The sequence below is a fragment of the Meles meles genome, chromosome 11, assembly GCF_922984935.1.
Source record: "Meles meles chromosome 11, mMelMel3.1 paternal haplotype, whole genome shotgun sequence".
NCBI classification, from domain to species: domain Eukaryota; kingdom Metazoa; phylum Chordata; class Mammalia; order Carnivora; family Mustelidae; genus Meles; species Meles meles.
In genome coordinates, this window is record NC_060076.1 from 31,696,216 (window position 1) to 31,713,834 (window position 17,619).

The 17,619-nt window shown below is 37.6% G+C and overlaps 1 protein-coding gene across 1 annotated transcript in view; it reads left to right on the forward strand.

The window, feature by feature from the left end:
- ERP44 (endoplasmic reticulum protein 44) overlaps positions 1-17,619 on the forward strand; it is a 97,452-nt gene that overhangs the window by 32,736 nt on the left and 47,097 nt on the right. The window contains 3 exon segments of the mRNA XM_046022872.1: positions 2,909-2,981; positions 4,896-4,935; positions 9,363-9,478. Coding sequence (XP_045878828.1) covers positions 2,909-2,981; positions 4,896-4,935; positions 9,363-9,478 — 229 coding nt within the window.

A 17,619-nucleotide genomic window follows, 5' to 3' on the forward strand; every position in this document is an offset into this window, starting at 1 on the left:
GAGGGTGGAGAGATGATTGGGTCAGAGACCATTTTCTTGCTTTGGGCCCTCGTCAACACATCTGTTAGCTGAATGTGTCTTATAAGTGCATGCTTATTAATAAGCATGATGTTTCTAAACTAATAGGTATTTAATACAACCGAGTTTGATTGTTGTCTCATTTTTGTTATCACCTGACATGTATATATTTTTGCCATGTCAATATTTCAAAGTAAAAAGCACTTAAATTTAGAATATACTTCTCTGTAAACAACTTTGATGGGTGACAACTAACTCTTCAAAAATGGGCTTCCTTGGACTATACAACCGAAGATGGTTATCTGTATTTGACATTTTTCCCCCCTCTTTATCATCACTATCTGAAGAGCTTCTCCAGGTAGAGCATCCCATGCCTTCTGCATTTGTGCCCTCAGTACCTAGTAGATACTCCATAAATGACTGTCAAGTTTTTTAATGACTTGACTTTGATAATGAACAACTTTGTTGCTTTATGTTATTTTTGCATCACCTTCTTGAATTTTTCAATGCAATTCACTCTGCAATCTTGTATCAATATAATTGGCTTTGTTAAAAACAAAACAACAGGCCCAAAATGGAGTTAATTATGCTAATAAGCTCCATGTTACCAAACTTAGAATTATAGTTTTGATTCTCCCAGAAATGGAATTTTAATTAATTTCTTAATTAGCATATAATGTATTATTTGTTTCAGGGGTACAGGTCTGTGAATCATCAGTCTTACACAGTTCACAGCACTCACCATAGCACATACCCTCCCCAGAGTCCATCACCCAGCCACCCTGTCCCTCTCACCCCCAGCAACCCTCAGTTTGTTTCCTGAGATTGAGTATCTCTTATGGTTTGTCTCCCCCACCCAGTCCCATCTTGTTTCATTCCCCCCCCCCCCACGAGCCCCCACCCTGTCTGTCAAATTCCTCATATCAAGGAGATCATATGATAATTATCTTTCTCTGATTGACTTTAGAAATGGAATTTTAAAACAGTCAACAAGGAAATGCCTGGTCCACAGTAGTTCACTAATATGCTCATAGACCTCTGGCATCCCTGAAAGGAAAGTGACTTTGCAATAACCCACTTTTTTTTTTTTTTTTTTTTTTTTGACTAGTATATCTTCCTTTTTCCTGCTCACTTCTGCCTTTCATTTCATTTTATGCAGGTCCTTGAAGCTCCTTTTCTCTCTGTTAGATTGGATGCTGCCTGATTAAAATTGATTTTTGCTCAAATGAATTCTTAAAAATTTTAATATGCCTCAGTTAATCTTTCAACAGGTTGCACAGCTGGTCATACACTGATGAGGGAAGGATCTGTTAGTTGAGATATAGATACTGAGGGAATAATGACTAATGAGGGAATCACATCTTTCCAGTTAATGTTTAAAGTGTTAATGAAATGAGTTGTATATGTCAATATATTCAGAGATTTTTAACTTAGCTAGTTTACTTTTAGCAGAGTATAATTTATTGGTTGCTAGCAGAAATGGTAGTCCACTATTGGTTGCATCATTATGGTAACTTGAAAATAAGACTAGTGCTATTTGGCTTTTTCTAAGAAAATAATACATTAATAGAAATATTTCAGGGGCGCCTGGGTGGCTCAGTGGTTTAAGTCTCTGCCTTTGGCTCAGGTCATGATCTCAGGGTCTTGGGATCGAGCCCTGCATTGGGCTCTCTGCTCAGTGGGGAGCCTGTTTCTCCCTCTCTCTCTGCCTGCCTCTCTGCCTACTTGTGACCTCTCTCTCTGTCAAATAAATAAATAAAATATTAAAAAAAATATTTCAAATAGCTGTGCTTGTTTACATGCCAACATCAACATGGCTCTTTATACCATTTAGAAATTGAATTGTTGGTGAAGTAGTCACTTTTTGAGTTTAACAGTTGTGACTACTAACGTGTCTGTGAAGTTGGGTAGGCACAGGGGTAGTCTTCAGTCTCTTGTCAGGGCCTAACTTAGTTGTCACTCTGTAGCCACGGTTCAGTGAATGGATTTCCATAAACACACAGGGTGTTAAAGGTGGAACTAAAAATAAAATACACTAAGTATTACTTTGTAAACGAGTGAACTCTTGCTAGTTTAGTTTATCTTTTCTTTATTTTACAGATGGCAAACTAATATTTTCTTTGATAAACTTGAACTTTGGGTTCAATGTTTTGGAAGTAGAAAATTCGTATACTCTTTTTAAGAGCCTCTCACTTAACACATTGTTATCACCAGTATGTCAGATGAAGCAGGAAAGGCTTTTGGTTCACAACTTGAAGTCTTTCTTGAATTCTTCTGTTTATTATTTTGTTTTATCTTAGATATATGGTAGGGATAGAGTCAGCAGACTTAGCTTTGGTTTTGTATTCTTTCCAAATAGATAATAATACAGTAAATTTTTTCTTGCTGCACCATAAATTTGTTGAGATATTAATTTAAAAGAATGAATCAGTTCTTAATTTCTTAATTTAGAAACAATTGCTTCTGTGTCTTTGGAAATATAGGAAGTTTTATTTGACCAGTTTCTAGGTTTAGAAGTTAGTACTTCTGGGGTGCCTGGGTGGCTCAATGGGTTAAGCATCTGCCTTCGGCTCAGGTCATGATCCCAGGATCCTCGGATCAAGCCCCACATCAGGTTCCCTTCTCAGAGGGAGTCTGCTTCTTCCTCTCCCTTTCCCTCTGCCTGCCTCTCCCCCTGCTTGTGCTCTATCTCCTACTCTGTGTCAAATAAATAGAATCGTAAAAAAAAAAAGTTCTTCTATTGTGTTGATCTAGTGAAGGGTTAGAATAATAATAAAGATAAAACTAAAACAGTTGATGAGTGATTTTGTAAATAAATGGAACCAACTTAATAAACTTTCATTATTTGCCTTTTATGGAAACATTAATTTCACATTTTTAAAATTTACAGGTAACCTGGGTTTTTACTCCTGTAACAACTGAAATAACAAGTCTTGATACAGAGAATATAGATGACATTTTAAGTAAGTACCTTGATATTTTTAAAGTACACTTCTTTATAAAGAGCTAGTTTGTATACAAAAACAAAGTTAAATCTCAATTATAAGAACAGTTGAAGAGCTGGCATTTTGATTAGCTTCATGGTTTCCTGAATTAAGAAAGCATTTTGGTTTTGATTTTTAGTAAAATTTAAAATGTGTAAGTCTCTTTTCCTGTGTTAAAAATAAACTTTGAGTCTTGTTGAATTTCTTTGCCTTGTCATAAATACCACTGATATAATGTATTTTTTGCTAGAGCTTACTTAGAGGCTAGCAGTTCCCACTGTGCAATACTAAATGTTCATGATCTTAGGACATGGTCTAGAAATATTTTGTCTTCTTTAACTTTTAACTAATTCACCAACTCTGATCTCTTTTATTGTCATTGGTTCAGTTAAGTTACATAAGTGTTTTACTGAATGCTTTGTTTGCTGACAGTGAGATTGTGAATACAGTTAACTTGGAAGGGGGGAACAGTTCTGTCTTTAAAAATAGTAGAGGGAAGGTAAACACATGGTTGATAGAAAAATCATAATTTAGGAGATTTAAGAAAATATACAATGCATTAACAATTTCTTCTTTTTTTTTTTTTAAAGCACTCTATTTTATCCATGGTTGTAAGCAGAACTAAACCAAAAATAAGAAAAGTAAAAGCAGTTATTCATTGAATATCATACACTGTTTTGTGTTCTTGGAACTGGTTTTAAATACTAAAAAGTCTGTCCCACATTCTGGGATCTCTTTAGAGCGATGATTCTGTAAACCTTTAGCATGTGTGAGTCACGTGGAAGACTTACTAATATTTGTAGTGCTAGGCCTGGTTCTAAGTTTCTAACAAAAACTGCTAGCCCCTACCTGGGAATTTGCATTTCTATAAGTTTCTAGCTGCTGCTGGTGCTTCTGGTCCAGGGAGTGCATTTTGTGAACCACTGCTTCAGCGTGAAGAAGCAGGTGAATAAAAAGTGCTTTGAAGGTAAAAGAGGAAGAAGAGAATTGAAACTCACAAATCATTCTCCTTTCATTTTTCAAGTTCTAGGATATCTTTATGTTTTATTTTTGTGAGTACTTAAGGAGTTTAGTTTATGAAGTTTAAGCAAAAGGAACAAATGTATCTTTCTCATGACTTCACATCCTCATATGCAAATGATGCTGTTATTTTTGCAGCAGAGAAGAGCTGTTTAGTGGATAGGAACCAGAAAGTGTGCATGTTATGCCGCATTCTTAGTCATAGATCACTTGTTGCAACTAGGTGAGACATCTGAACTTCAGAAATAGCTTAGTTACACAGGTCTCTTCTGTGAAATAGAATTTTCTTGCAGAGCCAATTCTCAGTTAATCATGTATGTGGGAGATCAAAAAATGGATTATTAAGGGACACCTGGATTGCTTAGTCAGTTGATCCTCTGGCTCTTGATTTCAGCTCAGGTAATGCTCTCAGGGTCATGAGATTGAGCCCTGCTTTGGCGCCCACTTAAGATTCTTTCTCTCCTGCTCCTGCTAGTCCCCATCCCCACTCACATTTGTGCTTTTGCTCTTAAGAAAAAAAAAAAAAAGGATTATTCAACTCCAGATCATCCCACTGCATTTTTAATGAGAGTAGGCTATTTAGTAGTTTACTTTGCTGATCTGGCTTTGATTCCCTTTTTGTTATATTTATTCAGTGAAGGTATAAAGATGGAGGATATAGAGAAAAGGATCGGGGATTCCCACAAGTTATATAATCTGTCTGTGACTCTGTGTATGGGTTTCTGAGTGAGAGGTAATGTAATTGTTACTGTGTGTTTTTAGCAGGCCTTTACATAAATGAGAAAAAGACCATGATGGAAACCATCTCTTTGATTATGTCAGTTATGTGGACACAATTAACTTGGATTGTTTGATTTTGTTTTTCAATTTCAGACAATGCTGATGTTGCTTTAGTAAATTTTTATGCTGACTGGTAAGTAATAATTTTTTTTTTTTTTTTTTTTTTTTTTGCGGTAGGGGGTGAAGTTGCATTTTTAGTTTTGTTTTTTTTTTTTCTTTTATCTTGCTATATGTGAATTTTTCTTTACCAGAAGGGGTGAAGGGGGAAGCCTTTTTCTTATGTGACCCAATATTCCATATACAAAGTCAGTTAAGGTTCAGTCACAAAGTGAGCAGCTTAATTTCATGATCATTTGTATTTTAAGAGAAATACAGATCTGATTCCATTATCCCACATCTTAAAAGCAGTAACAGAAACTCCAATCCATCCCTTCTACCCCCAACACATCTTTCCATTTCTCTCAATCTCTCTTTCTCTCTCTGTCTCTCTCTCACACACACACACATTTTAATTCTGTATTTTTCCTGACTAAGGAAGTAGGACAGTGTTTGGAGGTAAGGATGTGGATGTGGTGAGTTTAGAAGGAAATTTCTTGTTGACACTTTTTAAACATGTGTTTTCTACTACTTCTAGGAAGCCTTTTCTCCTTCCCCTGTCTGAATCAGATTCTTGTCTTTTGTGTTCATATAGTACTGGAACCACTTTCTTTTTCTTACTATATTATTTTGTCTTTTATATTTGTGCAAATCAACAATGAGGGCAGAGATAATGTTTTAGCATTCCCAGCCTCTAAAACCCCGGGCGTAAACACATAGTAGATGTTAAAGAATGTGACATGGGGATGGGTAGAAGGGAGCTTGAATTGGAGAGAAGTTGGAAGCTCTCACATACTCCTTATTCCTAGACAATCTATCTTATTTGACCCTTTAAGGCTTATTAGCTACTCGTTACCACCATCCTGCTTCAGGCCACAGTCCAGCTTACCTAGACCCTTGTGACAGGCTCCTTATTTCTTTGTGTCAAGTCTTAAGTGTCTCCATTCTGTTCTCTATAAAGTAAGCCAGAGTGGTCTACCTAAAGTGCAAATTGAATAAGGTTATACCTCATCTTAAAGCCCTTAAATGGTGTTCCAATATCTTTAGGTCTGAAGTCTCTTGCCTTCGCCTAGAAAGCCCCCAGTGACTTCAGACCTAAAGTTACCCTACCTCCACATCATATTTCTTGCCTCTCTCCACTCTCACATTCTGTTCCAGTTGTACCGAATGTATTTCAGTTTCTGTAATATTCTATACTCTTTCATCACTGGACCTTTACTCAAGTTCTTTTCTCTGCCTGGAAGGGTCACTCTTCTCTCTCCTATTTATTTGTATAGTTTAGTCTTAACCTAGTCTTAGATTAGATGCCACTTTCTCCAGGTCACCTTCCTAGATCAGTATTCCTACCCTATTCCAACCCTTTATCTATCTTCCCATAACACCACATACTTAGCTCATCAGAACACTTGCATGCTGCAGTGGAGTTGGTGGCTATCTGCTATACAGCCTTAGCTTTATGAGAAGTTACCATATCTGTCTTTTGTCAACATTAATCCCCAGGCACTCTGCATAGTACTTGGCTGATTAGTACAGAATAGATATTTACTGAATGAATGATGTATAGGTATTTAAAGAACTTCAGTAAAATGTTGAAGATACACAGAGAAAATGCCATTTCTAAAATGTATAACCAACATAGCATTTTCCAAGGGAAATTGGGTTTGTCCACATGTAACAGAAGCCACAAAATTGGGTGTAATATTATCTAGTCCAGTCCACTTTAAAAATAAACCTCAGACCCAGAGGAGGGAAGTGTCTTCTCAAGGTTAGCTGACAGAGTCATGGCAGCGTTAAAACTAGAACACATTTCTCTTGATTGAGGGATTTTGTGTGTTGTGAGAAAGAGAAATAGAATATGCCACTGACCTTGTTGCAAAAGCTGAATTGGAAGGTGGACTAATTGCAGTTATTTGGGAGGAGCCCCAAAGAACACCTTGAGTTGTTCATGAATTAGTACTCTTTCAGTCAGCTCAAAAAACTTAAGAAATTGATCATATGACGCTCAAAAAAACTTAAGAAATTGATCATATGACACAGGCTTATACTGTGTGGCTTTAAAGGCTAGATTCTGAGTTCTGTTTGGACGTGAATGTGGCACAGTTTAAGGAAGAATTCTCTAATAGAGCTGCCTAATAATACTGTCTGCCTCCGAGAGTAATGAAACATAGTAGGTACTTAGTAATGCTATTATGTGCCAGGCTCTGTTATGTACATTGTTTTTAATGCTCAGAACTGCCCTGCAGGTAGGTATTATAATTTCCATTTTAGGTTGAGGAAATTGAGGCTCAGAAAGGTCATACGGCTAGTAAGTGGTGGAACTGGGATTTAAACTCAGGTATGTCTGACTCCGAAGCTTATTCCCACCCCTGCTCCTGCTAGGTCATACTAGTAAGTATACTAGTAAGTACCCCCTAAATTGTCCCTGCCAAGACTTTTACCCATTTGGTTGATTTGTAACAGGTGGATTCAAGCACTAGAATGGAGATTGGATGGAGATGACCCTTAAGGCCCTTTTAATAGATCTGTTGCTTTTGTTATATTTTATAAATGTAACTTTCCATATGTACGGATACATGTGTATGAAGGTATGGTGATACTGCACTGAATTTTTATTTCATCTTTCCCATTCACTTTCTGGTATTCAAATTGATCCTGTTTTAAACATGAACCTTTGCTTAAACGCTTACTGGGCAGCAAACTGGAAAATCCAGAAAGGAGCCCCTAATATATGCCTTTACCTTGCCCTAAAGCGAGGAGCCAATGCACTGATTCTTTACTGGGCCATATCCTAATTCTTCAAGAAACTATTCATCGGTTCATACCCTTTGCCTCCTCTGCCCTCCAGCACCATATTTTCAGCTCCGTAAGAAATTGCAAACTTAACGTGCCTGGCTGGCTTAATTGGTTGAGCATCCGACTCTTCGTTTCGGCTCAGGTCATGGTCTCAGGGTTGTGAGGTTGAGCCCTATGTGGGGCTCTGCACTGAGCACAGAGCCTGCTTAGGATTCTTTCTCTCCCTCTACCCTTCATGCTTCATGCCTGTGCTTGCTCGCTCGCTTTCTTAAAAAAAAAGAAAAGAAAAAAAAGAGAAACTGCGAACTTATGGACTTAGCTTTTCCTGTTCCTCCATCCTATCAGTTTAATCATTTAACAGACATATATCGAAATGCTTATTAGAATACATAGTCAAATAAGACACGGTCCCTGATGTCCACAGACCCCACCCACCTATCCCAGATGGGAGAGATTTAAGAATGCTAAAAGAGGAAAGAGCCACTTGAAAGCAAGAGATTGAAGATACAGATTGTGTCTCCTTGATATATTCTAGGACATCTCCTTAGGAAGTCAGGTGAGTGGGCTAGAGGAGGTATCTATAAAAAGAGACAAGGAGGAAGGATACTGTTTACACCGTTTCACAGGCTTTATCAGACTTTTGTTGAGTTATACTTTATAGGTATGACCTAATCACCGGTGGATTAAAGGGTACACGGGCTTCATTTAAGTAAATTCCTTGATGAAAAAGGACTCTGGAAGCAATAGTAGCAATTACAGTTGTGTTTTGTTTTGTTTGTTAAAAAGTAGTACCTTTTTGGTACAAGAATGGCTATTCTAACCCCGCTGGCTGTGTGCTGATTCTGATTCTTCTTCTCTTTCTTAGCAGATCTGTTTAGTAACCTACAACATGTGTGTGAGGTAGTTGGTCTGATTAAGGGACAGTTAGAATTAGAAGTATCAAGTTTCTGGAATATTGCAGCGTTGGTGCCCCTTTTTGAAAGTAAAAATAGAACAAACAGAAATGACAGAGGAAACATGAATAGAAGTCTTGTTTGGGAATTGCACACTTTTGCTCCTAAGCTTAATATATTTAAATGTTCATAGATATGAAAGCCTGTTTTAACCAGGGGTGCCTTTTGAGGGGGAACATTATACTGTATACTATATATTCTTTTCATGCAGCTTACTTATTTAGTATACTAACTTGCCTGTGAAATTTGATTGACCCAGTCAGGTGAATCGGTCTGGTATTTGCAATAAACTTACCCTCTTAAGGATTTTATATAGTGGTCTAAAAATATGTTCATTATTTAGAGAAAGCTGATTTCTCTTATAAATACCCAAGTCTTAGTAGTTGCAAATCCAAGTGGAGATATATCCTCAGGGCTTATATTTGACTCGTTTCTTGGCCTCTGGGAGAGATCCTTAGCTGTGTACTTTGTAATATTGGCCTTTTTCTTAAGGTGTAAAAACAAATCTTTTAATGTACAGTCTGAATTGGAGTAGTCTTTGAATTCAAAATTGTCTTCATCCTTAATGAATGACATCCAGGTGCATGACTAAATTAACTATGAGATTGTCTCAGAAGCTGTTTATTGTACATATACTACATATCAATGGATAATAAATGTAATAGGATTTTATTGCTTCTGCTTTTGAGTTTTAATTGGTATCCTTCTTTGTGCATAGGTGTCGTTTCAGCCAAATGTTGCATCCAATTTTTGAGGAAGCTTCTAATGTCATTAAGGAAGAATATCCCAATGAAAATCAAGTAGTGTTTGCCAGAGTTGATTGTGATCAGCACTGTAAGTACCTCAATAGGCAGTCTGGAAGAAATCGTCCTATCCCCACCTCTCCCCACCTCTCTTGCTACACACACAAACACACACACACACACTCTTGCTCTCTCTCTTTTCTCTTTTAATGCTAAAAAATGTTTTGCTTTAGATGGAAGGTTCTAGTGACTTTGGATAAATATTAATATTTTACCTTTATGTACTTATACTACTACTTTGCATTTGCCTACAAAGTAATTACTTTTAAATTAAAATATAGTAGAATAAGCATATAGGTAGTAAATCATAATTAACAATGTTTCTGCCAAAGCAAATACCAAAATCAATAAATAAAATTAAAATAAAATTTTAGGGAAAAATGGATTTTTTGTTAGATTTAGAATCCTCCAAAAATACTATTTGTAATCATTGCAGATGAAATTATTTCAGATTTTTGTGTTTGTGTTATTTGAAAGATTCTACTAAAATTGGCTCAGACTGTCTTTGAGGTATAATTAGCTGTAGTTATAGATTACAGTTATTGAGAGTGTTGAGAAACTTAGGATAGGCTCATGGATAGTCGAGCCTCTTGGGTTTCACTGTTCCCAGTGGGGGTGTGGTTTTCCGTATCCATGACAGATCTGGCCAGCTTGAGCTGGTGAGCCTGCAGCAGTGTTTCCTCCCGGTGTGTCCATCACACGTGAACTCTTCTCTCTCCTGGTACCAAACTGGCCATGTTTTGCAGTTCTGGTTCATGTGTGTTAGTTGTCTCACCTGTTGCAATGTCAGTTCTTCAAAGGCAGAACTTTTTTCTTTTCGTTTTTTTTTCTTTTAGTTCTAATTCTCCCATTTAAGTAGAGACCAAACTAGTCATTCATTTTTTTTTTTTTTTAAAGATTTTATTTATTCATTTGACAGAGATCACAAGTAGGCAGAGAGGCAGGCAGAGAGAGAGAGGAGGAAGCAGGCTCCCTGCCGGGCAGAGAGCCCGATGTGGGGCTCAATCCCAGGACTCTGGGATCATGACCTGAGCTGAAAGCAGAGGCTTTAACCCACTGAGCCACCCAAGTGCCCCTAGTCATTCATTTTTGAATTTCATGCATCTGACAGTTTCTGGGAGACAGAGACTTGCTTGTTAAAAGCTTGTTGCATTGAGTTACTGGCAAGTTGGCCTGAACACAGAACTCTCCATACTGCAAATTTCTTAGCCTTTGCTCTTAACCTGATAATTAGAATTAGTGTGTGTGTATGTGTGTACACTGACTTTTCATTTTACTGATGAGAAATGGAAGTAAAGTGACTTAATCAGTGTCAGACAGCTTAACATCTAGTCAAATCAGAATTAAAATCCATATCTCCTAACCAAATACCTTCACACACCCATTACTTTCTTTTCTGTTCAGGTTAAACATTTGGGGGGGGCGGTTACTGGTGCAGAAATGGTTAACAGCAAAACATTTCAGTATTTTACAAACCGTAGCCCTCATTTCCGCCTATTGGGATTCATAACTAGGTAAGATGAAGGGAGCAGTAAAAGTTGTCAGTACAGTCATGTACTGCATTTTCACATTTTCACACTGTGCTCTGGATCGTTCCTCCCACTTTTCACTGGCAGATGCGGTGTTTTTGGTGTGGGCTCTCATTTCACATCTTTCTGTTTTTTACGTATTTAATTAGACATTACAGTACAGACAGTAGTCTCTAACTTTCAGTGAATTTGGACCACAAATCTGAAACTGTGCTCTCAAACTTATAGTCATTGGGAAGACAAATTAACTATTGTTGAACCATAAATATCATTCATTCTTATTTTTAAACAGATTAACTTCCTTTAATCAGGCTCTCTTTTTGTGGGAGTGAACATCTATAGTTCAGATGCATTTTGATCCATGAGAGATCTATAAAATTAATTTTTTACTAGTGAAAGTTATATCTGAGACATAGTATAGTCTCTTTAAATGTTTTATCCCTTCTGTGTAATTCTTCACTTTTAAAAAGTGATATTATGCAGCCCTTATTGATGATTTAGTCACATTTTCCACTCTCTCTTTAGAGATTGTAAGACACAGTGGCCCCTGCCTCACTCCTTAGATACCAGTTGGAATGTAGAGGTTTTGAACTGGAAGCTCCTTAAAAATCCTGTGGCCTGGGGAGAAACGTCTGTTAGGCAGGTGGTTCTTTGGTAGGATTTGTTTCTTTTTAAAAGGAGATTTGTTGAGATATAATTAAGATAAACTGCACAAGTTTACATTATACAATTTAATGTTTGAAACATGTATACACCTGTGAAGCCATCACCACAGTCAAAATAGCATATCTGTCATTCCCCAAATTGTTCTTAGTCCCTTTCTGGTCCCTTTCTCCTCCCATCAGTCTCAGGGGACCATGGAACTTTTGTTCTTAGAGATTAGTTCTTAGAGATTAGTTTGCATTTTCTAGGATTTTATGTAAGTGGGATCATATGCTGTGTTGTGTGTGTGCGCAGTGGTGGTTTTTTACTCGGCCTGGTTATTTTGAGATGGTTGCGCGTATTGTTCATGTTTATTACAGAGTGGCAGTCTGTTGTATGGCTCTGCACCACAGTTCGCTTATACCCTTATTGACAGTTGGGTTGTTTACAGTTTGGGGCTATTAACAAATAAGACTGCTATAAACATTGAGGTACAATTCTTTGTGCATATGCTTTGTTATTTTCTGGGCAAATACTTAGCTGTGAAATACCTGGGTCATATGTTAGTTTATGTTTAACTTTGTAATAAACTGCCAAACTGCTTTCCAGAGTATTTGTACTGTGTTACATATCTTTTTTTTTTTTTAAGATTTTATTTATTTATTTAACAGACAGAGATCACAAGTAGGCAGAGAGAGGGGGGAAGCAGGCTCCCCGCTGAGCAGAGAACCCAATGTGGGTCTCAATCCCAGGACCCTGAGATCATGACCCGAGCTGAAGGCAGAGGCTTTAACCCACTGAGCCACCCAGGCGCCCCTGTGTTACATATCTACTAGCAGAGTAGACGCATTCCAGTTGTTCCCTATTCTTGCCAACACTTGGTATGGTCAGTCTGTTTAATTTAACATGGCTGTTAAATGATGAGCAGGTATAATAATTTCTTATTGGGTTTTGAGAGCCCTTTATATATTACAAATGTAAGTTCTTTTTCAGGTGCGTAATTTGCAAATATTTTCTCTCATTCCCCTCTCTTAAGGGTGTCTTTCTTTTTAATTGTGGTAAAATCCACAGAATATGAAATTTGCCATTTTTACCATTTTTAATTGTGCAGTTTGTAGCTTTAAGTCTTTTCACGTTGCTGTACAACCAGTCCAGAAGTTCATCTTGTAAAGCTGAAAACACTGCACTTATTAAACAACTCCTTATTTCTCCCATCCCCCAGCCCTTAGCAACCACCATTTTACTTTTTGTTTCTATGAATTTGACGACTCTAGATGCCTCACATAAGTGGAATCATACAGTATTTGTTTTTGTGTCTGGCTTATTTCACTTATCATAATGTCAGTGTCCTCAGGGTTCAGCCATGTTGTAGTATGTGTCAGGATTTCCTTCCATTTTAAGGCTGAATCGTATTCCATTGTATGTTGTATACCACATTTTGTATACTCACTCATCTGTTGATGTACACTTGGGTTACTTCCACCTCTTGGCCATTGTGAATAATGCTATGAAATATCTCTTTGAGGCTTTGCTTTCAGTTCTTTTGGATATAAACCCAGAAGGAGAATTGTTGAATCATATGGTAATTAAATTTTTTAATTTTCGAGGAACTGCCGTACTGTTTTTCCCAGTAGCGATCCCAATTTTACATTCCCAACAGCAGTGGACAAAGGGTCCAGTTTTTCCCACATCTTTGCCAACACTTGTTATTTTCTGTTTTTGTGATCATAGCTGTCCTAAGGGGTGTGAAGTGCTACTTCATCCTGGTTTTGATTTGCATTTCCCTGATTAGTAACATTGAGCCTCTTTTCCTATGCATGCTGGCCATTTGTATGTCTTTTTTAGAGAAATATTCTGTTTGAGGCCTTTTCCCTGTTTTTAATCTGGTGAATTTTTGTTGTTAAGTCATAGGAGTTCTTTATGTATTGTATTCTGGATATTAACCCCCTATTAGATAAATGATTTGCAGTTACTTTTTCCCATTCTGTTGATTATATTCTTTGCACAGAAGTTTTGTTTTGTTTCGTTTTAAGATTTTATGTATTTATTTGAGAGAGAGAGAGAGTGTGTGTGTGAGAGAGAGAGAGATTACGAGCAGGGAGAAGGGATAGAGAGAGAAGCAGATATCCCCATTGAGCAGGGAGCCTGAGCAGGACTCAGTCCCAGAACTCTGGGATCATGACCTGAACCGAAGGCAGACACTTAACCAACTGAGCCCCTCAGGGTCCCCAAAAGTTTTAAGTTTTGATGTCCAGTTTATCTTTTTACATTTGTTGCCTATGCTTTTGGGGTCCTAGTCAAAAATCATTGCAGATCCAATGTTCTGGAACTCTTCTACATTTTCTTCTTAGAGCATTACAGTGTAGGTTGTTATGTTTAGTTTTTTATCCATTTTGAGTTAATTTTTGTGTAGAGTCCAACGTAAGGATCCAATTTCATTGTTTTGCATGTGGACATCCAGTTTTCCTAACACCATTGGATGGATGAGAGTATCCTCTCCCCACTGAATGATCTTAGTACCCTTCATCAATAAATTTGACCGCATGTGTGAAGGTTTGTTTCTGGACTCTGTTCTGTTCCATTTGTCTGTATGTCTGTCTTTGTGCCAGAACCACGACTTTTTGATGATTATAACTTTATACTGAGTTTTGACATCAGGAAGTATGAGACCTTCAATTTTGTTTGAGAGTGTCTTTTGAAGGCCATATATTCTTAATTTGATGAAGTCCAACTTATTTTTAAAATGGACTATGCTTTTCATGCTGTATCTAAGAAATCTTTGCCTCACCCAGAATCTTAGAGATTTTCTCCTATGTTTGCTTTCATAAATTTCGTAGTATAAAGTTTTACATTTTGCTCTCTGGTCCATCTGGAGTTAATTTTTACATGTGGCACAATGTATGGATTGGAGTTTATTTTTTTGCATATAGTTATCAAGCTGTTCTGATATTATTTGTTGAAAGGACTATTACTTCTTCATTGACTTTGCATCTTTTTCAAAATCAGCTGACTGTGTAAGTGTGGATCTATGTCTAATTTGTCTGTTCTGTACTGTTGGTGTGTTTATCTGTGACTGATTTGTCTGTTTTCTACTGGTACCACACTTTCTAGATTACTGTAGCTTTATAAGTCTTAAAGTCAGTAATATATAAATCTTCCAGCCTTGTACTTCTTTTTCAAAGTGGTTTTGCTATTTTAGTTGCTTTGGCTTTCTGTATGACTTTTAGAATCGGCTTGTTAATTTCTAACCAAAGTGAAGGGGAAAAGGTGCGAAGATCATACAGTGAGTTCTCTTTAATAGTCCTTTACGTAGTTTACTCTGATGTTGACATATATTATATTACCCTGCTACATTTCTTACAACTAAGAAACTATTTCTGTTCCAAAATCCAGGATATTGCATTTAAGTATCAGGTCATCTTGACAGTTGGTAGTTTTTTGCTTTTTGTTATTTATTTATTTATTTATTTGACAGAGAGAGAGAGGTCATAAGTAGGCAGAGAGGCAGGCAGAGAGAGAGGGAAAAACAGGCTCCCCACTGAGCAGAGAGCCTGATGCGGGGCTCGATCCCAGGACCCTGAGATCATGACCCGAGCCGAAGGCAGAGGCTTAAACCACTGAGCCACCCAGGCGCCCCGACAGTTGGTAATTTTGAGGAGTATTGATCAGGTATTTTGCAAAATATTCTCATTTTGGGTTTGTCTGGTGTTTTTTCTTAAGTCTCACACATCTTTGTGAAATCTGTCCCTACTTATGTCTTGGGTTTGGGTGCTATTCTAAATGGCATTGATTTTTAAATTTAAATTTCTGATTGGTCACTGCTAGAAGTAAAACTGATTTTTGTATATTGATCTTATATCCTGGTACTTAAGAATTCTAATAGGTTTTATGTAAGTACGGTTGGATTTTCTACATAGACAATTACGTTGTATGCAAATAAAAAATTTTACTTTTGGTGGTCTGTATGTCCTTACAGTATTCTTTTTGGCAGATGTACCCACTTGCTGCTTTAGTATTAATTTCTCTGAGATAGAAGATATATAAAGCTTTCTAGCAAAGGCAGAAGGTGACTTCAGATTGAAGATACCATTCTGCCCACATGCGGCTTATTAATTACCTTCTGGCACTGTGGCAGCCTACTCTTTCCTGCCCTCTGATACGTTGTCTGTCTTGCTTCTGATGTACTATGTCACTCAGGCTTTCCATCCAAAGTAAGAGTGTTATTCTTGGAAAAGTTCCTGTGAAAAGTTTCTAGTCATATTGCTGGGAAAAATCAATGTATATAATGTTCACTTGGATTTAGATGTGCTTTTACACACATTATTTTTGTTATCTTCACCAGAGCCCCTTGAGTCAGATAGTGTTTTTCATTCATCCAACAAAAAGTTTTCTGTATATGCCTTTTGTCATGCAGTATGCACAGGTTCTAGACATATAGCAACGAACTAGATATACCTAGAAAGGCAAGAGCAGTAAATATGCAGTTGCTTCTTGTGAAACTTCTCTGAAGAGAGGTGTTGGATGCTATGAGATAATCCAGGTCTGACTTAGTCCGGGGGTGGGTAGAGAAGGCCTTTTTGAGGCAATGCTGTGAGGCCTGAAGACAGAATAGGAGTTTATAAGGGAAATAGAGGAAGAAGTGTATTTTAGGCAGAAGGAAGAGTATGTGTGAAGTTTCTGAGGTGGGAAGGAACACGAGGCTTTCAGAGAGCAGAAGTATGTGATCAGTCACTTTACAGATGAGGACACTGAAAGACCTAAAGATTTGCAGGGGTTTCAGAGTGGGTGCAGGGAGTTGGACCGGAGCCCAAGAGGATTCAGCTTATACCAGGTAGCTTGAGTATTTTGAAGGTCAAAATAAAGTAAATTGGATTTCTCATAGAAACTGAGGATTCACCCAATTTCTACATAAAAATATTATAGTCTGTTTAAATTATCTCCAGCGGGTTAGTGTATAAACAAAAATGAAATTACATGTGTGTGGTATTATTATTCCTTATAGTGTGTGGCCCAGCCTCCACTAAGTTAGAATTCTCTGTTCTAATACTAGAACCCCATTGCTTACCAAAGTTATACACAGTTGGACAAGTTACTTGAAAAATCACTGAACTTGAGTCAGCACTTGCCACAGTGTGTGTGCGTGTGTGCGTGTGTGTGCGCGTGTGTGTGTGCATGGCAAGAAAGAGAAATCTGGCAACCAGAGATGATAAAAAGTGTTAAATCTAGGTGAGGGTGTACAGGTGCTCACTACATTACTTTTTCATATTTTATGTGAGTTGGAAAATTTTCAAATACAAAGTTGGTATAAAAAGTCTGTGAACCTGGAGCGCCTGGGTGGCTCAGTGTGTTAAGCATCTGCCTTTGGTTCAGGTTGTGATCCCAGGGTCCTGGGATCAAGCCCCGTGTTGGGCTCCTTGCTCAGTGGGGAGTTTGCTTCACCCTCTCACTTTGCCCCTCTCCCCACCTGTTCTCTCTCTCCCTCTCTCTCCAAATAAATAAATAAATAAAGTCTTTAAAAAAAAAAAAAAAAAAAGACTCCTAACCTGTACTTTGTCTTTGGTTAAGGAGAGAGCTGGAAGGAGTGTCTTGTTGCTTGAGAGTTTTTGAGAAAATATGTGTGGAAGAAGCTTGAAATCTGTGCAGGTGTGCTGTGCTGTTGTTAATTGTAATTTCTGTTTATTTTTACTGTGATAAATGGCCTTTAGCACAGTCATTGGATTTGAAAAGAATTTTCTTGAATAGACTTTTCCTGGCATTTTGAGGACAACTTAGAGCCACTTGATGTCTTCTGGAAACACCCACAGTTCTCTCAGTGGCTGTCAGAATTTTTCAGTGTAGACCTCCTGTGAGCAGGTCTGGCAGTTGAGGCCATTTGGTTGGTCCTGAAACTGCCTTCTTTCATGAGTTGTTACCTCCTGGGCATGAGCATGTCTGTCTGACTTCCAGCTGTCATGGAAGGTAGATGTGCCTTGGGAAGAGTCTCCCATTACCAGGTGGCATT